At 41.7% G+C, this 18,778-nt stretch overlaps 1 protein-coding gene and 1 long non-coding RNA gene across 11 annotated transcripts in view; one reads left to right on the top strand and one right to left on the bottom strand.

The window, feature by feature from the left end:
* Positions 1-1,084, bottom strand: part of LOC103000497 (uncharacterized) — a 137,590-nt gene extending 136,506 nt beyond the window's left edge. For both annotated transcript variants that reach the window (XR_450011.3, XR_009007780.1), the window contains exon 1: positions 893-1,084. This is a non-coding gene — a long non-coding RNA (uncharacterized LOC103000497). The remainder of the gene's footprint in view (positions 1-892) is intronic.
* A 22-nt stretch (positions 1,085-1,106) lies between these two features.
* DUT (deoxyuridine triphosphatase) lies at positions 1,107-17,092 on the top strand. Of its 9 annotated transcripts, none has more exons than XM_057544654.1 (8): positions 1,107-1,258; positions 2,277-2,415; positions 4,403-4,494; positions 6,158-6,202; positions 11,232-11,306; positions 11,466-11,536; positions 13,480-13,550; positions 16,543-17,092. In XM_057544654.1, the coding sequence occupies exons 1-8, from the start codon at positions 1,234-1,236 to the stop codon at positions 17,015-17,017; spliced, it is 993 nt and encodes a 330-aa protein (XP_057400637.1). In that variant the 5' UTR covers positions 1,107-1,233; the 3' UTR covers positions 17,018-17,092. The 9 variants fall into 9 exon arrangements, with proteins under 9 accessions (XP_057400637.1, XP_057400638.1, XP_028019361.2 ...); XM_057544655.1 differs by having other exon boundaries at positions 1,187-1,312; XM_028163560.2 differs by lacking the exon at positions 1,107-1,258 and adding an exon at positions 1,327-1,771.
* Positions 17,093-18,778: the final 1,686 nt, after the last annotated feature.

Raw genomic sequence — 18,778 nt, 5'->3', positions numbered from 1 at the left:
TGATTAAAAATTAAAGGAATGGATGGAAAAATCAGAAGACTTTGAGATCATATGCAGGGTCCCGATGGAATAGGCAGTGAGATCTCTTATCATTCATTCCTTCATACAACAAGTAGTTATCAAGCACATTCTGAGCCAGGCACTAAGCTAGGCCCCAGGAATACAATGGTGAATGAAGACACATTTGGTCCCTGCCCTCATGGAGCTTCTGTCTTCTAGAGCAAATAGACAATGAACAAGAAAATAAATACATAGAAGAGATACAGATTGCAGTAACAAGTGGTGTGAATAGAAAAAAACTGATTGTGTGCTAGAAAATGGTGGTGAGGGAAACAAAGGGCAGCTACTTCAGTTGTTTGTCAGGGAAGGTCTTTCAGAGATGAGTGAGACTTGAAACACATGGAGCATAAACCAAGGAAGGATGTGTACAGACTCCCAGGCAGGAAAGGCTGGTGGGTCTAGAAACTGTTAGAATGCCACTGTGGCCAGGAGCAACAGGGGTGAGCCAGAAGGCTCTAGAGAAGGTTGAAGAAGAGGGCCCAGATCACCTTGCTATAGGTATAAACCTGGGGAGTCCTCAGAGTACAGATATTTAAAGCCATGGGTGAAGAGTGTGAATAGATCATTCCTCGCACAGAGGAATTCCAGCATTTAAGAGGAAGAGTCAGTGAAGGAGACCGAAAAGGTGGGGCCTGTAAGGAAAGGCACAGCCAGGAAGTCTGAAAACTTCCCCAACAATTCCCTAACATTTTTGTTTGTCATTTTCCTAAAACTGCCCTATAGTTTGTATTTCTTTTGACAAAATGCATTACAATTTAGTTTTGAGATTTTCGCGTCAGTTCCAGAGGTAAGTGGAGATACTTGTATCCTAGAAAAATCAATTTACAATTACCTGAAAAGTTATTTACTCATCTCCACTGTAAATTATACCAGTGTGGCCCGGAACCTTTGTTCGAATCACAGCCACAGGGATCCTCCTCTGCGCTCTTGTGGGGTCATCCGAAAGAGTGCTAGGATTTCAACCGAGAGGTCCCCGTGGTTATCCTCAAGACTGTGTCCCCCGCCCCCTTTGAGAATAAACAACACTCCAGCTTGCACTCTTCAGTGTTGGAAGGAAATCGAACTCGCTGCCTTGCCCACCGCCTAGGGCGCAGCACTGAGCGGTGACCGTTACGGGCATCGTGATGCAGTTCCGTGGCTGTTGGGGCCCCTGAGATTAGAAGCCGGCGAGTCATGGCCGCGGGCTGCACCGCCCCAGGTAAATCGGCATAGCGCTGGGTCCGGACCTCGGAAAACCAGCGCCAGATGAAAGGTGAGGGTCGACAGAGGGAGGCAGAGGCAGCCGGAGGCAGCAGCGAGATTCAGGACGCGCCGAGTGCACAGCTTTCCGGGAGAACCCGGGCCTACGCCCGCCCGAGGGCTGTTGATGCGCCGCCTCCGTGCGCCCCTCGTCAGACGCCGGCGGTTACTGCTTCCGAGGTCATTTGACTGGGACGCGTCTTTCGGTGCAGACTTGGCGCGCGCCTGCAGGAGCGGCGCCAACCTGCGCCCAAACCCGGGCAAATGACTTCCCTCTGCCCTCGCTCAGTGCTCGGCTACCATTTCCTTCCGTCTTTGCTCCGCTCTGTGTTTAACGGCGCGCGCCAGGCAAGACCGGGGACGGAGGCCGCAGGGCTCTCCTGGCCAGGCTCGCCCCTGGATCCCACCCCGCGGGGGGCCGTGCAGCTCCCGGTGCTCCGGCCGCTGACCAGCGCCCGCAGTCTGAGCCGAGGTTGCCGCAGCGCCAGTAATGTCGGGGCCCAGGCTGGAAGGACACGGCGTGGGGAGGCTGGGAGCCTGCAGGCCAACAGTCAGTCCCCGAAGAAGCCCTTGGGCTTTGGGCGTGGGGGGGGGAGTGGGAGGGACCGCAGCCCCAGCGGCGCGGGAGCGAGTTCATTCGCGTCTCCTCATGGGGAAGGGGAATGGTTTTCTATTTTGGGGTGAGGGCAAGGCCAGAGAAGCTGCCACTAACTTTGGATCCATGCATTGAGTTTGGAAAGCTTTAAAAGGCTCAGTGCTTTCTGTTCCCAGATCTCTTCCGAGGAGGATTTCCAGCCCCAAATTTGAGACCCATCTCCCCTCTCAGCCAGAACCGTGGGCTCGTCCGAGGGGGTGGGGGCGGGGCGGGGAGTTGTTGGCGGGAAGTTTAGAACTGGCGCGCTGCGCTCATCCTGCTCTCTCCTGTTCCGCCTGTTCCCTCGTGCTCACATTCTGCCCTGCCATGCCCTGCTCTCAAGAGGCACAAGTCATCTCCCCCAGCAAACGGGTCCGGCCTGCGGAGGAGGGCGGCATGCGGCTCCGCTTTGTCCGGCTTTCGGAGCACGCCACCGCTCCGACCAGGGGGTCCGAGCGCGCCGCGGGCTATGACCTATACAGGTGAGTGGGCGCCCTGTCCGCCCGCGTCCCCGAGGAAGGCCGGCCCGGGCGAAGAGGCTGAGAGGGCCGCCTTCTGTCCCGTCATCCTTACCTCTCGCGGAGAAGTCCCAGTTCCCGAGGTATAGCGCTCTCAGCTTAGCTTACATTCCAGCCCGCTGCTGCCAAAGCTTGAAACAGCCGCTTAAAAGTACAGAAACAAACGCTTTTTGCGTTATATAGGGTTTCTGCCTTTTTTTAATGTTGAAAATTTTAGCTTTCCTCTTTAGCATAAATTAAATACGGATTTGGGCAGAGTGTGGAGTGGTAAGTACCAATGAATGTCCGCCCAGGTGTTATTTATGTTGCAACATTTACTGCGCCCTTTCTAAGTGGAAAGTGGAGATGAAGAAGGCCCACTTTGGCCTTCAAGGAGTGGCCTGAGAGTGATGCTGTGCTCAGTAGAAAGAAAAGCCACGGTAGGAGCCTAGGTTCTTAGGTAATAAGGTAGCTAAGAAAGATTAATGAAAGTTGTTTCTGCCTTTAAGGGTTAGTAACATTTCTCTATATGTCCATATTTAGGTTCACTCCAAGGACTGGAAATTTCCAAAAGGGTCCAAATATGAAAAAGCAGGGATGTTGGTAATACTACCACCTTCTCTCTTGTACAGCACTTTTTACCTGTACTAAAAACTGGCACATGTGCTATTGTATTTAATACTCAACAACAATCCTGAAGTAGATGAGTGGTACTTTTTACAGATGTGGGAGTTCGTGAAGAGATGAATTGCTTGCCCAAGGGCTTGAATATAGTAGAATTTTTGACCCTGAATTCAGTGCTTTTTTCCCCACTTGACTACTGTCCCCAGTTCTTAGAACCATTAAGGTAGGTGAAAAGTGATATTGGGGAGGAGGGGGTATTGATTACATGACTAAGTCCCAAGCCTTAGGATTTATTTTAAAGCATCCCAGATAATTCTAATGTGAGAACCACTGGTCTAAGTCATAAGTACCACAGAAGGGAAGAAAGGAGTATGTGATGATAGTGGGAGAAAAGAAGGAAAAAGAAAAGTGAGGTATAGACTGTTGTAGCTGAAATGGATATAGTTCAGTCCCTTATTTTCATGAATAAAAGTAGAGTGATGTACATTGGCTACACCATATCTGGGCGCTGTTGTGAGTCTTAGGAGAGACTTCGATTTAAGATACTTTGTAAGCATCCTCCTAACACAGGTGACTTTCTGTATACTGAAATAGACATGGAAATATCTCTTCGATAAATTAGAGTTTTAACTATTTCAAGAGAGGAAATTCCAATGAAAGAAGTAAAAATATAGCACCACTTTACCAGTCTTAATTAAGGGCTCAAAAGTAACTTCCAGTTCTGCTTATTGTAAAATCTCTTAAATTTCTATCAAGGAGAGGGCTACAGTAATAACAAAGTAGCAGTATTTGGTGGGTGGACCTTAGAGAATCAGTTCCTCGGTAGTGTCCATCTCCAGGGCCTGTTCACAGTGGTCAGCTCTCTCCCTCAGCCAGTGAAGTTCATGGCCACCGCTTGGTAAGCTTGGTATACTACCAAGACCAGAACAGATGCAACACAGCTGAACCTACCCCTGGCCACCACCACCATTTATGTTGGCCATCTATTTTCTCCTTTCCTTCTACATGTTTTCCCTAACGATTAGAGGATTGTTGTGAGAATAAAATGAGTTATACAAAGCAATCAGAACTGTGCCTGGCACACAGTAAGGGCTTAATAAATGTTAGCTATTATTTGCTATTATCTACCCTTCTTTCTTGGTTCTTTATTTTCCTCTTTTCATACCATGTTAGTGAAGCATATACCTTTTAAAGTCTGCCTTTCAGCCCCCTCCTGCTAAATAATTACCTCAATTTGCCAACAAAATTTTGTTCAGGGGAGAATACATTTACATGTCACCTCTTTCACCAAAAAATGCACAGAGGATTACTATATCTAAATACCAGTTATCTTTCATTATTTTCCTAGTGCCTATGATTACACAGTACCACCTATGGAGAAAGCCCTTGTGAAAACAGACATTCAGATAGCTCTTCCTTCTGGGTGCTATGGGAGAGTAGGTAAGTGATTTGAGACACAGGTAACTCCTTGTCAGGCTCTTCCTTTGTGATACGTTCTTTCATCTTAGTTTCATTTGGGGTATAAATGCGGGAAGGGGTATTGCTCGGCCTGTGTCCTAAAATAAAGACGTGCCACCTGTGATGGCAACTGCAGTCATTTGAAAACTTTCCTTTACATACCTACTTTTGCCTCTATCGCTTTGCTTTCTTTTTTTTTTATTCTTTCAATTCCTTTACTTAAGCTTTTAGCACACTCACATTGGCCCAGGAGGTTGTTTTCACAACTACTCACTGTGAGAAAAACTGAAAGTATAGGTGATTTTTAACTGGTGCTTTTTCCAGTCTTATCACCAACTCCCCCTTCAAGGATCAGATTGCATATGAAGTCAGATTTCTTTGTGAAGGTGGTATTTGTTTTATAAGAAAAAAGAGGCAGGCTCAGGATAATGGCACATGGCATCTTATGAGAGTAAAGTTTCTAACCCCTGAAAACATCAGGCCCCTTAGCCTTTCCCCCTTTGGGTATCCTCTCATGGGGTGTGCTAGGTAAGGGATGCACTTCAGTGCACTAAGAGGGAAAAATGCCTCACAGTGGGAGAAGAGAGGACAAAATGCAGGGCAGGTCAACAGGTTTGACTTTTCTGCCCCGAGTCAGTTGTCACTATAGAAAGAGTTTAAAACTTCTTTTCAAGAGCATAATTACTTGCTAACTTCAGAGTAAACATAAAGGAGCAAATGGAACTGTGATCCCCGGGGGAATCTTGTTAGCCATGAGTCAGAGAACTGCTAATACTTCAGCCTTTAAAAGAAAAATGAGATGAGCTCTCTCTTCATCTCTTTTTGGCAGCACTGACTGCATTTTTAGTGTATTTTGAGGGGGGGGCAGTTAGGAGATGGGGTGAAATAACAGTGAAGGCAGGAAGGTGTAGCATTTATTGACAAAGTGCCTGATTTAGGTTATTCTGGAATAAAATACTAGAAGTTAGGGTAATTAATGGTAGGTCTGATGCTCAAGTCAGCAAGAATAAGGTATAAACTTAGCTTCTTACTCTGGTTCATTTGTTTCATACAAACATGGCTTTTGGCATCTGAATTATGAGTAGAAGTTCCAAGTTCTAGGCTAAGCTCTGCTACTCTGTGGTTGCGTTTATGCCTCTCTCTCTCTCTCTCTGCCTTCTTCCCAGTATGATGTTCCCATCCTGCATGTTCCCATGTATGTCTGTTCCCATACTGCAACATGCTCTGATTTCCTACCTTAAAATAAAAGTCCTCTTCCTCTGCCCCATGTCCCTGCCAGCTACCATCCTCCCTTTGTGACCAGACGTCTGGACAGAGTTGTCTACAGTTGTCCCCACTTGTTCACCTCCCAGTTCATTCCAGCAGTCCACAGCTTCCCCACCATAGATCCTCAGTTGCCTAAAGACATGCTGGAGTGGTTTAACTTGGTTTTGAATCAAACCTTGTCAACATTTTCTAAACTGCTCTTTTCTACTTTGGTAATACAATGTGATAAATACATTTTTAATTCAGAGCCATCTGCTAAGGTTAAGATTAAGATAGGGATGTTATAGGAGATGAGAGTGACATGCTTAAATTCTGTCAATTATATTCAGTATTGCCCTTCCCTCTTAAGACAGTCAATTTCTCCTTGTTTGTTTTGTAGCTCCACGTTCTGGCTTGGCTGCAAAACACTTCATAGATGTAGGAGGTAATATATTTACATTTTTATTCTGTAAATAATTTGCAAGTGCTTACTTTGTCTTTGCTTAAGAGGCAGTAATCAAATGACAAATTTTATTTTTATCATCAAGAAAAGAAAATGATTTTTGTTGTGTCTTGCCTTTTAGAAATTTCTATCTCTGAAGTTACAACTATGATATAGTTTTAAATGCTATTTGAGTATGTGTAATTTTTTAATGACCATTATGTGAAATGCATGTTATTTTCCTAATAAGCTAGACACTATCTGACAGATAGGATTTTGCCTTGGTTTAGTGATAATCTGCATTTAGTCCAAAAATGACTCTATTCATAGAAGGAAGTTTGTTATTATAAGGAAAGGAAAAGCTTTTATATCATTATTTAAGCAACTGTAGTGAGTGCTTCTCTAACAAGACATCCTGGCCCTCGGATAAGTGCATATGCTAAATTCTCCACCTCTTGCCGTTTTTACAAAGCTACTTTTTAACAGACCACGAAACTAGCTCAGAAATGAGCCCAAGTTGGGACTTCCCTGGTGGCACAGTGGTTGAGAATCTGCCTGCCAATGCAGGGGATACGGGTTCGAGCCCTGGTCCGGGAAGATCCCACATGCCGCGGAGCAACTAAGCCCGTGCGCCACAACTACTGAGCCTGCACTCTAGAGCCCGTGAGCCACAACTACTGAGCCCACATGCCACAACTACTGAAGCCCATGCGCTCTAGGGCCCATGCTCTGCAACAAGAGAAGCCCGCACATCGCAATGAAGAGTAACCCCCGCTCACCGCAACTAGAGAAGAGCCTACACACACCAACGATGACCCAGCACAGCCAAAAATAAATAAATGAATAAATTTATTTTTAAAAAAAAGAAATGAGCCCAAGTTGACACGTTAAAAACTGGACTCCATCCATATTATTCCAATCCCCTTGTTCTTTCCACTGCAGTTAAATACTGTGAATCACCCTGCCCCGTCCCTCCACCAGTGGAGCCCTGCCCTCCTGCCCTGAATTAGCTCACTGTTACCTGCACTTCAGGGGTTAACATGTGGCTGAGGCCTGTCCCTGGGCTGTCTCCCCATGGTGTCACTAGATGGTGCTGTGGGGCAAGTCGGGAGCCTAAAAGTAGGTCTTAGGGACTGAGGAGGAGCAGAGTTTGACTGAGATGGACGGACCTTGGGGGCTGAGGATTGCCTGGGTTCAGTTATGCTTGACTCTCAAAAATACTTTTACAAGGTCAGTATGGTCACTTAGGCCTATAACTTAAGGATGTAAAAGACTGTATATATTTTTAAATAAATTTCAAAGGGTTGTGAAAGGAACATGAGCTTTGGAATAACAACAGGATTTGGGCCCCAGCTTTGTGACTAACAAGCTAGTTATTACTTAACTTTTCTGAGCCTCAGTTTCCTCATCTGTAACAATGAAAATTAGTGTGTTTGTCCCTGAAGGATGGGAAGATTGAATGATAATGTATCTAATATTTCCTGTCCCTTAGGGACTTATCAGATCTTTTATTTTTTAAATGGAAACTTTTTTCCGACTTTGTTACTAATTTTTGCTCTGTTTAAAACAATCCTCTGAAAAAAATTCATGTAAAAGCAGTGGAAAGTTAGTTTGCCTGGTGGTTGGTGTGGTATTATTCACACAATCACATTGTGGTGTGTTCTTGGATGCATAGTATCTTAGAAATGTCTCTTAGGCACAAGTTTATCATAGTTGGCCACAGTTTTTATTTCAGAAGAGGGATGTTGTTAGAAATCCCAGGCTGTAAATAAGGGTCAAAGGGAAAAGTTGAGTATGCAGGATTCCGTTCAGAATTCACATCTGGTAGGTGTGGATAGTTTTCACTAAAGAGGGTTTCCAACAAATGACATGCCAAAGTCTTGACACAGTAAAACTTTTGCCTGAAGTCAGTTAATCACTCTGCCAGTTCCAATGCATGATTTTTCCAGTGATAACTTCAAAATACTTTCTGCTTTCTCATGAAGAGAAATATCCCTGATGTTTATGTCCCTTACGTAGAAAAGGAGTAAGTCTTGTGTTTTTCTTGAAGGTCAGTTTGCCTTTGAGTAATAAGTAATAAATGAACTTAGAACTATTAGATTTTTTTTTATACTACTGGCATTCATACTTAAAAAAAAAGAAAGGCCTTTTTTTTGTTATATATTTTAATTGACTTCAAATGACTTCATTTCTTTTAGTTAAGGACTTTTCAAACTTTTGTGTGCCAAGCATAAAATCTAGGTAGATAATCTGGCTTTGCAGAATTCAAGACACCCAAACATGTAAGTGTGATAGGACTACTTTACAGATACATAGCAAAGGCCTTTACAAAAGGGAGTGTTTTTGTATGGTAGAAGATACCATAAAGTAAACAAGTAAATACTTGCAAGTCATATGAAAAAGAGTTAAATATCCAAACAGATAAGAAAAAAACAAAACTGATCATAAAATGTACAAGAGGACGAGCAAATGTGCGATGAACATAAGGAGGAAAAAAGCCGGGCCTCACTAGTCATCAGGGAAATGTAAATAAAGCCATGAGATACCATTTTTTACTCATCAGGTTGGCCAGAATTTAAAAGATTGCTACTATCTGGTACTGTCAGGGAGTTTGGAAATGGGCATTCTTAAATGTCGCTGATAGAAATTTGAATTGCTATACGTTTTTTGCAAAGTTATCTAGCGATATCCATTAAAATTTTAAATATACACACCCTTCAACCCAGGAAAGTGCTTTTTTGAAACTATTTGATGAGAATAAAAAACACTAATACTCAAGAACGTATGTAAAGGACTGCCTTGATTATTATGGGAAAAATGTGAAAACGACCTGAATGTCTGATGTTACATAAGAGAATAGTTAGAAATAACGGTGCTGTGTTTCCATATCTTGGATCTAAAAGAATGACTTTTAGATATATTACTCCCCAAGGATATCAATAATATTTTAGGTGGAAAAAAATGTGTAAAATATATTATTGTAACATTGGCTACCTGAGGGAGGGTCGGGGAACATTATTGGCCTTTACTTCATATGTATTTGTACTATTTGGGTGATGAAACAAGAGTTCAGAAGTCAGCCCACATTGCCTTCATCTAATGCATTCTAGGTGAATGAGTGCTAGCCTGTACTTCAGCACTCCCACATGGAGATGCCAAGGCCTCGTGTGGTCATTTGTTCCGGCATGGGAGGCACGGAATGACCTGCTGCTGAGGGGTTCCTTCATTAACTCTGATCTAAACTGTTCCTGCAGCTGAAACTTTCTACATCTAGATAATATAGAAAACAGCTGGTCTCATTTTTATATCCATTCTTTCAATAAATATCAAGGACTAATTTAATGATCAACTGGCAGTGGGGAAAGATGCCAGGCTTCAGTATTTTTTGAATTGGTCAAAGTTTTATTGCTGTAGAACCAGAAAAGAATACTGTTTCCTTCAGTCTAGACATGATATGAACCACTTTCAGCCACTTTTATACTCACCCTTCTCACTGTTAAAAATGTGTTTATCTTTAATTCAAACTCTTAAAAGTGTTGTATCAGGAACCTTTTAAGAAGTGCTTAAGTTCAGTTTCACTTATCCCTAGTAATTCATGCGTAAACCACAGGGGTTCATTTAAACTTCTACTCTAATCCACTGGAAAAATCTAAAATGTTGGTTTTCTGAATATTTTTCCCCATGGTGGAACTTTTTTAAATTTTGCTTTTTTTTTACCCCTACATGAGAAAATTGAAAGGGGATGCTTACCCTTGTTCTAAAAAAGAAAAAAAAAATTTTTGTCAGTTGACCTTCAAATATTTATGAGTCTGACCAACCAGCATTAGTGCCCATTGAGCTAAATTCCTGATTCTTTTTATTTTCTTTTCTCTTCTTTGATAAGAGTTTTGTTTTGTTTTCTAAAGAAGTGAGGTGTTAGTAAGAAGCTGTAAGATGTGACATGGAGGTACGTTTAATTAGATTCACATGAATCCTATCCAGCATTTTACAAACTGGGGGGAAAGAATTAACATGTATAAAAGGAGACAGGCACTGAGGGGGATGAAGGGGGTAGGAGAGTGACTGCTAACAGGTAGGGGGTTTCTTTTTGTGGTAATAAAAATGTTCTAAAATTGATTGTGATCGTGTTTGCACAACTTTGATTATGCTAAGAACCGTTGAATTATGTCTCAATATTAAAAAAGGAAATGAGAAGGCCTGGTGCACCTATATTATCTGTGCTTGTGTTTATGGAAATGTTTTGGATTCTTGGCCCAAAGATAAATGCTAGCAAGTCTGGTAAATGTACTTTTCTGGGCCAAGGCAGGGCCCTGGCTCAAGTTTGTCCCCTGCAAAGATTTGCTGCCTTTGTGTTTATAATCTCAAACAGGTACTAATTACACACGGTTCTGTGTAAAAGTGTACTCATTATTACGCTTATGTGCTAATGTCTTCTGAGAGATCATGCTCTGAGAAAGGCTGGTAGCTTAAATTAAAAGGAGAAGAAGAATGTGAACTGAATGATTCAGCTCCATTTTCATTATAAAAATGGAATGTTCTGATATTTGCTAGACTGCTGCTTAACATCGACTTACTCTACTGCAGATCTTTAGGCTTTTTGACATTTTTATTTATGACTCAATCATATTTCAATCTGGATGTTAGTGGGAAGTTGCTACCAGGAGAAGCCTTTAAAACCCAAATCAGAATTTTCTCCTAGTCTTTTGGGCAGGTGTGCCACAAATAGACAGTAGGATTGGAGAGAGCAATTCAGGATGACTTGTCTGAGATGCTAAGTGCCTACTCCCAATTTTATAGTGGTCACCATAAAGGTAAGGATGACAGGTTGGAAAATTAGGACCACTTTCTTAATTCTTATTTGCATTTTAGTAATTTCTTAGTTTTGAGGCTTTACATAATACCAGAGCAAGATTCACATATTCGTTGTAAGGATAAAACTCTCAGAGCTACTTAGGAATGATTTTGAGGTAATCATATACCCTTAGTCTTTTGGTACCGTAAACCAAGCTAATATTATTTTTCTTTTTTCTAGCTGGTGTCATAGATGAAGATTATAGAGGAAATGTTGGTGTTGTACTGTTTAATTTTGGCAAAGAAAAGTTCGAAGGTATGTCAAATACATGCAGTCACATAAGTGCAGTGAGTTTTCCAAGTTATGTATGTCTAAGTAACACATACTACTCTAATTCTCATTGTACTGTACAAGGCAGGATACAGAGAATGCCTCAATATCAGTAATAAATTGTTTTGTTTTTTTCCTTTGAAGTCAAAAAGGGTGATCGAATTGCACAGCTCATTTGTGAACGGATATTTTACCCAGAAATAGAGGAAGTTCAAGTAAGTATCATAAAAGCTGAATAGGGAATAAATGATGTAACATCTTCAGTGAAGGAAAAACAAAATTTTGAGGATTTAATATGGTATTTGTAACTAAATACAGATCTTCCTCGACTGAACAATGGGATTACATCCCAATAAATCCATTGTAAGTTGAAAATATCTTAAGTTGAAAAATGCACTTAATACACCTAACCTACCGAACGTCATAGCTTAGCCTAGCCTAACTTAAACGTGCTCAGAATGCTTACGTTAACCTACAGTTGGACAAAAGCATCTAACACAAAGCCTGTTTTATAAGAAAGTGTTGAATATCTCATGTAATTTATTGACTACCATGCTGAAAGTGAAAAATAGAATGGTTGTATGAGTACAGAACAGCTGTGTTATCAGTGGTTCACCCTTGTGATGGCATGGCTGACTGGTGGCTACAGCTCGCTGCCATTGCCCAGCATCACAAGAGTATCACACCGTGTATCACTAGTCCAGGAAAAGGTCAGAATTCAATATTTGGGGCACAGTTTTTACCGAATGCAAATCACTTTCGCACCATCATAAAGTCAAAAAATCATAAGTCAAACCATCCTAAGTTGGGGACCATCTGTAGTAGAAAATGTGACTAGTCCTATTTTAGGCAAAATTAAAATCTTAGAATTTCTTGAAATGTTTTCCATAGCTTTTATACAGCATTACTTTGGATAATAAACCACTGAAATAGCCTGTGAAATTCTACTGCTCCCTTAGCTTTTTTGGTACTTATTCAATATTTTAATTTCTGACACTTTAAAAATTTAATTTTCTGTAATCTCCTTTTTGAAACAATGGTATAGCAAGAATAAAAGTCTTACAAATTTGGAGCTGGAGAGAACTGAAAGAGGATCTGAAATTAACTACATGGCTTACTTACTACCTTTATGTCTTTTCAGGTTTTAGATGACACTGAAAGGGGTTCAGGAGGTTTTGGTTCCACTGGAAATAATTAAAATTTATGCCAAGAACAGAAAATGAGAAAATATACTTTTTCCTTGAAAATAAAGACTTTGCTTAAAGTGTTTTGATGTTTTGCACTTCTGTAAACTTAACAGTTTTAGCTTCTAAAAATACTTGGTTCTCTTATGATCAAGGAAAGGATACCTCTGTTGGGATCACATAGAAACTTACTTTCTTGTGTTTTTCTGCATTTGACTGTTATATAAATCTGTGTGGTGACCTCACGCAGTTTCTTTTAAATTAAATGCACATCAGTTACCCCCAAACCTGTATTATTTAATTCGCTATATATTACCCCTTCAGTAACTTATTTTTTAATTGCTTTATATATCATAAGCAATGCCTTTCATTCAATAAATTTGAATTCTTTCACAGATACAAATTACTGAACTGAACTGAAGGACAATAAAAAGAAGTTAAAATTATTCCTAATTCTTCCCTTCTCTTCAGTGATCTAAAAAATATCTTTTTAAACTTAAGATTCTTTGTGAGGGTGGGAAGAAGAGAATCCTCTTATTATTTTTATTTTTAGGTTTTTCCTTTTTTTTTAACCTCCCTTTTTTGTAGACCCCAGGTTAACTGGGTAGAAGTGTGTTTGTGAAAGGAAATGTAACTTGGGAATTTCCAGTTGGTTGGTTCTTCTGAATTTCATTCTATCAAGTAAACTGTAGTTATGTGAGTTTCCCTCACTGAAGTAGCAGTAATAGGCTGCATCCAAGAAAATATACAATTTAATAGGGATAAATAGATGTAAAGAGGTATGCTTAGGCCACTGGGTTTGTCCAAACCAAGTACCTTTGAGTAAGTCTCGGCAGCATGAATTAGCTTGAGTAACATCTATTGCAGCCTTCTTTTTGGTGTGCTTTCCTTTTCTGCATTTCCCAAATCCCTTTACACCAGGACTTTTTCAATCAGATGCACTAGTGTGAGACTCAAAAGGCATCATTTTGCAGGTGTGGGTCATACAGATGGAATGCTTCTGGAGCTGGCAGCTCTTTTGGCCACCCAGTTCCTGGAAACACAGGTTAGAGATTTTTTTCTGTCCTTCTAGTCATTCTCTAGGCCATTTAATACCCTTCAGTGTAGTGTTTTCCATTACTCTGGAAATGTAAGTATGGGTCACGATTCATTAGTGAGTCATGAAATCAACTCAGTGGGTCATAACTAGCATTAAAAAAAAAATTGAATAGAAAAACTGCAGAGGACAACATGTCAGATGGGTAAATATTGTGAAGATTATTTGAATTATATATTTATGTGTGCATGTGTGTACTGGGTCATGGTATAAATTATTTCTGAAGTCAGTAAAATTTAAATAAATTCTTTTCTGCTAAACTAGCCAGTCAGGTTCTCTGAACCCTGACCAATACATAGTAACAGTTGAATAAGAACAAAGAGTATGATGTGACTACCAAGAGACATGGTCTTAGCTTACACTGTTAACATTAAGTCCACTATATTAAGCACTTACAAACTGCTCATTTCTTTCTCATAACATGCTTGTGGGAGAACAGATAAAACACTTTTTTTAATAGATAACAAAAATCGGCTCAGAGACATTTCAGCTAATGATGACCACTATTAAAATTCAGGTCCTGTGGCTTCAAAGCTCATGTTCTTTGCAGTATCTTCAGTCTTTCAAGTGGTAAACAGAATATAGAATGGAAGAGATGGTTAATGAAAATCTTCCTCTAGTTTGTTCATACCCGGAATATGTTTCCATCTTGGTACCATACTTAAAGGAAGATGCTCAGATCTGAAGCTACTCTAAAGTTAGAGACCAGAATGATATCCACGGGGGATAGATGAGAGACCTGGTGTAGAGTTTTTTTTGTCTTAAGTTTTGGTTTTTGTCTGGAGAAGTGTATTTGTTGGGATGGGAGGAATGGGGTCGGGGGTGGAAGAAGGTCCCAGGGATATAATAGATGTTCTTATAGTCTAAAGACTCAGGGAATTAGGCTTGTCATATGTGACCTGAGGGACTGAAGCTAGGATCAGTGAATTTAATCTATAGAAGAGAATGGCTGTGAGATAACAGAAAATAGATATTGGTCTCTGACCCCCTGGTGATAAGAACACTGGGAGCATCTCTTGTTCTGTATTGGTCTTTGACCTCTGTTCCTGACACAGAGCTCCTGAAACCCTTGTAATTCTGTGGGTGGTAGGAGTGTCTTGTTCTAATGGGGTGACTCTGGGTGGGCTCCTGGATGGCTCCTGAATGAGGGCTGGTCACTGGAAAGACGGACAGAGACATGATCAGAAGCTTGGAATTTTCAGTGCCCACCCAGTGCCCCCCCCCCCCCCCCGCCCCATTCTCTTGTGAAGGGAGAAGGGCTGAAATTGGAAGTAATCATGGATCGTTCCTACGTGATGAAGCCTCCATAAAATCCCCCCAAAAATAGGGCTCAGAGAGCTCACAGGTTGCGCTGGGAGAGTGGTGTGCCTGGACAGGTTATGGAAGCTCCGTGCCCCTTCCCACGTATCTTGCCCTCTGCACCTCTCCCATCTGTATTTTCACCTGTATCTTTTATATCCTTTTATAATAAACTAGTAAACATTAGTGTTTTCCTGAGTTCTGTGAACTGCTCTAGCAAATTAATCGACCCCAAGGAGAGGAGGTCTTTGGAACTTCTGTAGTTGGTCAGAAGCACAGGTGAAAACCTGAGCTTGCAGCTGGTGTCTGAAGTGGTGGTGGGAGGGATGGCTGGGGGAGAGTGGTCAGTCTTATGGGACTGAGCCCTTAACCTGCAGTGTCTGAGGCTATCTCCAAGTACACAGTGTCAGAATTGAGAAATTGTAGAACATGCAGCTGGTGTCAGAGAATTGCTTGGTGTGGGAAAAAGCTTGCACACGTTTGGTGCCCAGAAGTGAAGTGTTTTCTGTGAGTAGTAAAGGAGACTCACAGGGAGGAAAGATGTTAGGAAAGAACTAGGTTTTTCCCTACACAGGAAGGATAAAAGCTGTTTTTCCTTAACAGTGGCATAGGGCAGACTCATGGAACTTGCCTAAAACAGTGAAAAAAGCAAAGAAAGTGCAAATGCCATATGGAAAAAGCAAGAAAAGGAAATGCCATGTGAAAGAGTACAATACAGTCTGTTGGGTTGGGATTATTGGAGACATCTTCTCTGTTATGTATGTAAAGTTCAAATATTTTATAATATTTTTACTTTGTTTTATTATGAAGTACAACGTTTAGAAAAGAGTATGAAACAAAAGTGGATGGAATAGTGAATAACTGCAGAATAGAAACACCTAAATAGTGGTCTGGACCAGTTTTCTAGGAAGTGAAACCCTATGTTAATAAGGCTTGGTTCCTGAGCTCATTTCAGCTTTGCCTTATTTCAATCAGCTAGATTCAGTTGGTAGCAAAGGAATACCAGGAAGCAGCACTTTATTAGGGCAAGTCTTCCTTTCTGCTACAAAGGAAACCAGTTTTTTACTGATGACCAAAGAGAAGCATCATTTTCACATGTAGGGCTGCACTTTGATTATCAATTAACTACAAATTGAATAGCAATTACCATTCAGTTTCTTTCCAGGCAGAAACTAGGCAGTTTTCCTCTCCCTTGACAGTTCTGCTTCACTCACTAATGAGGCCCACTATCCACTCCTGTCCTTGGTGCTGTATACATCAGAAGAGAAATAATCAGGGAGACTCCTACAAACTAATCTGATGCTCCTTCAGTTAATTTCCCTTGGTGGCTATCTGTAGAGGAAGCTACATACTAGTGTTTAAACAGGCAGCCTAAATGAATGGGGGGATAGAGGTGGGGGAAGGCCCAAGATTTGGATTTCAGAGCACCTTCCCTACACAGTACAGTAAGTCCCCTACGTACGAACCTTCAAGTTGCAAGCTTTCAAAGATGCGAACATGCATCTGCATGTCCAATCACGTAAGTTAGTTCGTGTCTGGCGTACATTGTCACGTATGTGCATCCTCTACAAGTGGTTTGCTTTTGTGTACTTTACAGTACTGTATAGAGTACAGTAGTACAGTATCTTTATTTCAAGCCCAGGATGTCCGGAAGCATGCATAAAAGCAGCGGTGATGTAGCTGGTACTGCTAAGAAGTGCCAGGTATTGGAGGCCCAGAGAAAGGATGAAGAGAGACAAGAGGAAGAAGAAGTAACTGAAGAACCAAAGAGATTCATGATGCAGGAAATGGCAAGGGGATTTTCTTTATTTGAGGAGGCACTGTTAGTTTTTGAGGCACAGGACCTGAACACAGAACGGTACACAAAGGTTGCAGCAGCCATTCAGAATGCAATCCAGTGCTACTGTGTCATCTACGACGAGAATAAAAGAGCTACTACCCAGACACCACTGGATCGTTTTTTCAAGAGGGTAGATAGAATTGAATCCAGCAAGGAACCAGAACCTCTGCCATCAACGTCAGGCGTGAGTGAAATTGCATCTTGCCCTCCATCTCCTATTGCTGACGATCCTTCAGCTCTACCATCTCCCACCTCCTCTCCCTCCTCCAATCAGTAACTCTTCTTGCCTGTTCACTCGATGCCAGCCCCTGTGTGCCAGCTGTTGTGCTATACTACTGTATTTTTCAAGGTACTGTACTGTAAGATTAAAAATGTTTTATTTTTTGTGTTTGTTTTTTATGTATTATTTGTGTGAAAAGTATTATAAACCTATTACAATCCTCTGCTGTATAGCTGATTGTTAGTTAGTTAGTTGGGTATCTAGGCTAACTTTGTTGGACGTAGGAACAAATTGGACTTACGAACGTGCTCTCAGAACGGAACTCGTGCGTATGTAGGGAACGTACTGTATTTCTTGCCACATGACCATCTCCATCCCACCTGGCAGGAGATGTCAAGTGATTATTTCCTCAAATTCATTTTCCATCTTATCAGTGAAAGAATGGTAGAAGACTAGAGGGCTGAGATATGTAGGTACTTGGAGTTTTGTGTTTGGGGTTAATGGACCTTGGACATATTAACACAATTACATGAGTACTGAGTCCAAGTTGCCATACAGACCATTCTCAGCAGGGCTCCTACCTACCCCGATCCTCTTGCTTTGACCATCCCCAAATCACACTTGATCCAACTTCTCATTTGCTCTTCTTTCTCCACTTCAACTCCAGCAGTGGTCCTTGTTAGGAGAGCACCAACACACACACACCCCAACCCCCAACCCTCACAACTTTCTTTTCCTACTGCTAACCTCTACTGCATATACCCTTAAGGTAATGGTGATAGATTGACAGTTACAAGAATTGATGATTACAGAGGACAGAAATCATCTGGGCCAAAATTCAACGATAATTTTTGTAGTAATATTTATAGATTCAGAGAGCATCCCTGGATGCAGAGAAAGCTTTACATGCAAAATCCACACTAAGAGGCATGTAATCACTCAAGTAAAGGTAATACTGTGATCTTTGATGAGGCATTTGGAGCCATTTTATCTTCTGCTCATTAGTGTAAAATATACTATTTTTGTAACTGACCTGATCCTTTTAGCTGAGAAATACCCTCTAGTATTGTATCATCATCCTGAGAAGAGAGGTGAGGTGGGGAGGAACAATTTCTCAAAAGTGAAAGTAAAATGCCTTTTGCTGAAAAGACATCTCCGTTTGGATGGATTGTGTACACAGTGTTTTGACGTTGCTCTCTTTTTTTAAAAATTTATTTATGTTTGGCTGTGTTGAGTCTTCATTGCTGCGCACAGGGTTTCCCTAGTTGCGGTGAGCAGGGGCTACTCTTTGTTGCGGTGCACAGGCTTCTCATTGCGGTGGCTTCACTTTTTGTGGAGCACTGGCTCTAAGCACGTGGGCTTCAGTAGTTGCAGCACACGGGCTCGTAGTTGTGGCTCACAGGCTCTAGAGCACAGGCTCAGTAGTTGTAGCGCATGGGGCTTAGTTGCTCAGCGGCATGTGGGATCTTCCCAGACCAGGGAGGAAACCCGTGCCCCCTGCATTTGCAGGAGGATTCTCAACTACTGCGCCACCAGGGAAGCCCTGACATTGCTCTTTTACTTACTGAAAAGAGAATGAGAAAAGGGAAAAATATAAATGAAACTGAAATTTTCACTGAGGGAATCTTCTCAAGAAGTATATGAAGAAAAATATATTAAAAATGGTCGGGGGCTTCCCTGGTGGTGCAGTGGTTGAGAATCTGCCTGCCGGTGCAGGGGACACGGGTTCGGGCCCTGGTCTGGGAGGATCCCACGTGCCGCGGAGCGGCTGGGCCCGTGAGCCACAATTGCTGAGCCTGCGCGTCTGGAGCCTGTGCT

This window comes from Balaenoptera acutorostrata, chromosome 3 (assembly GCF_949987535.1).
Source record: "Balaenoptera acutorostrata chromosome 3, mBalAcu1.1, whole genome shotgun sequence".
Classification (NCBI taxonomy): domain Eukaryota; kingdom Metazoa; phylum Chordata; class Mammalia; order Artiodactyla; family Balaenopteridae; genus Balaenoptera; species Balaenoptera acutorostrata.
Note: the sequence above shows the minus strand (reverse complement) of the source record. Positions and strands in the feature narration are given on the sequence as shown.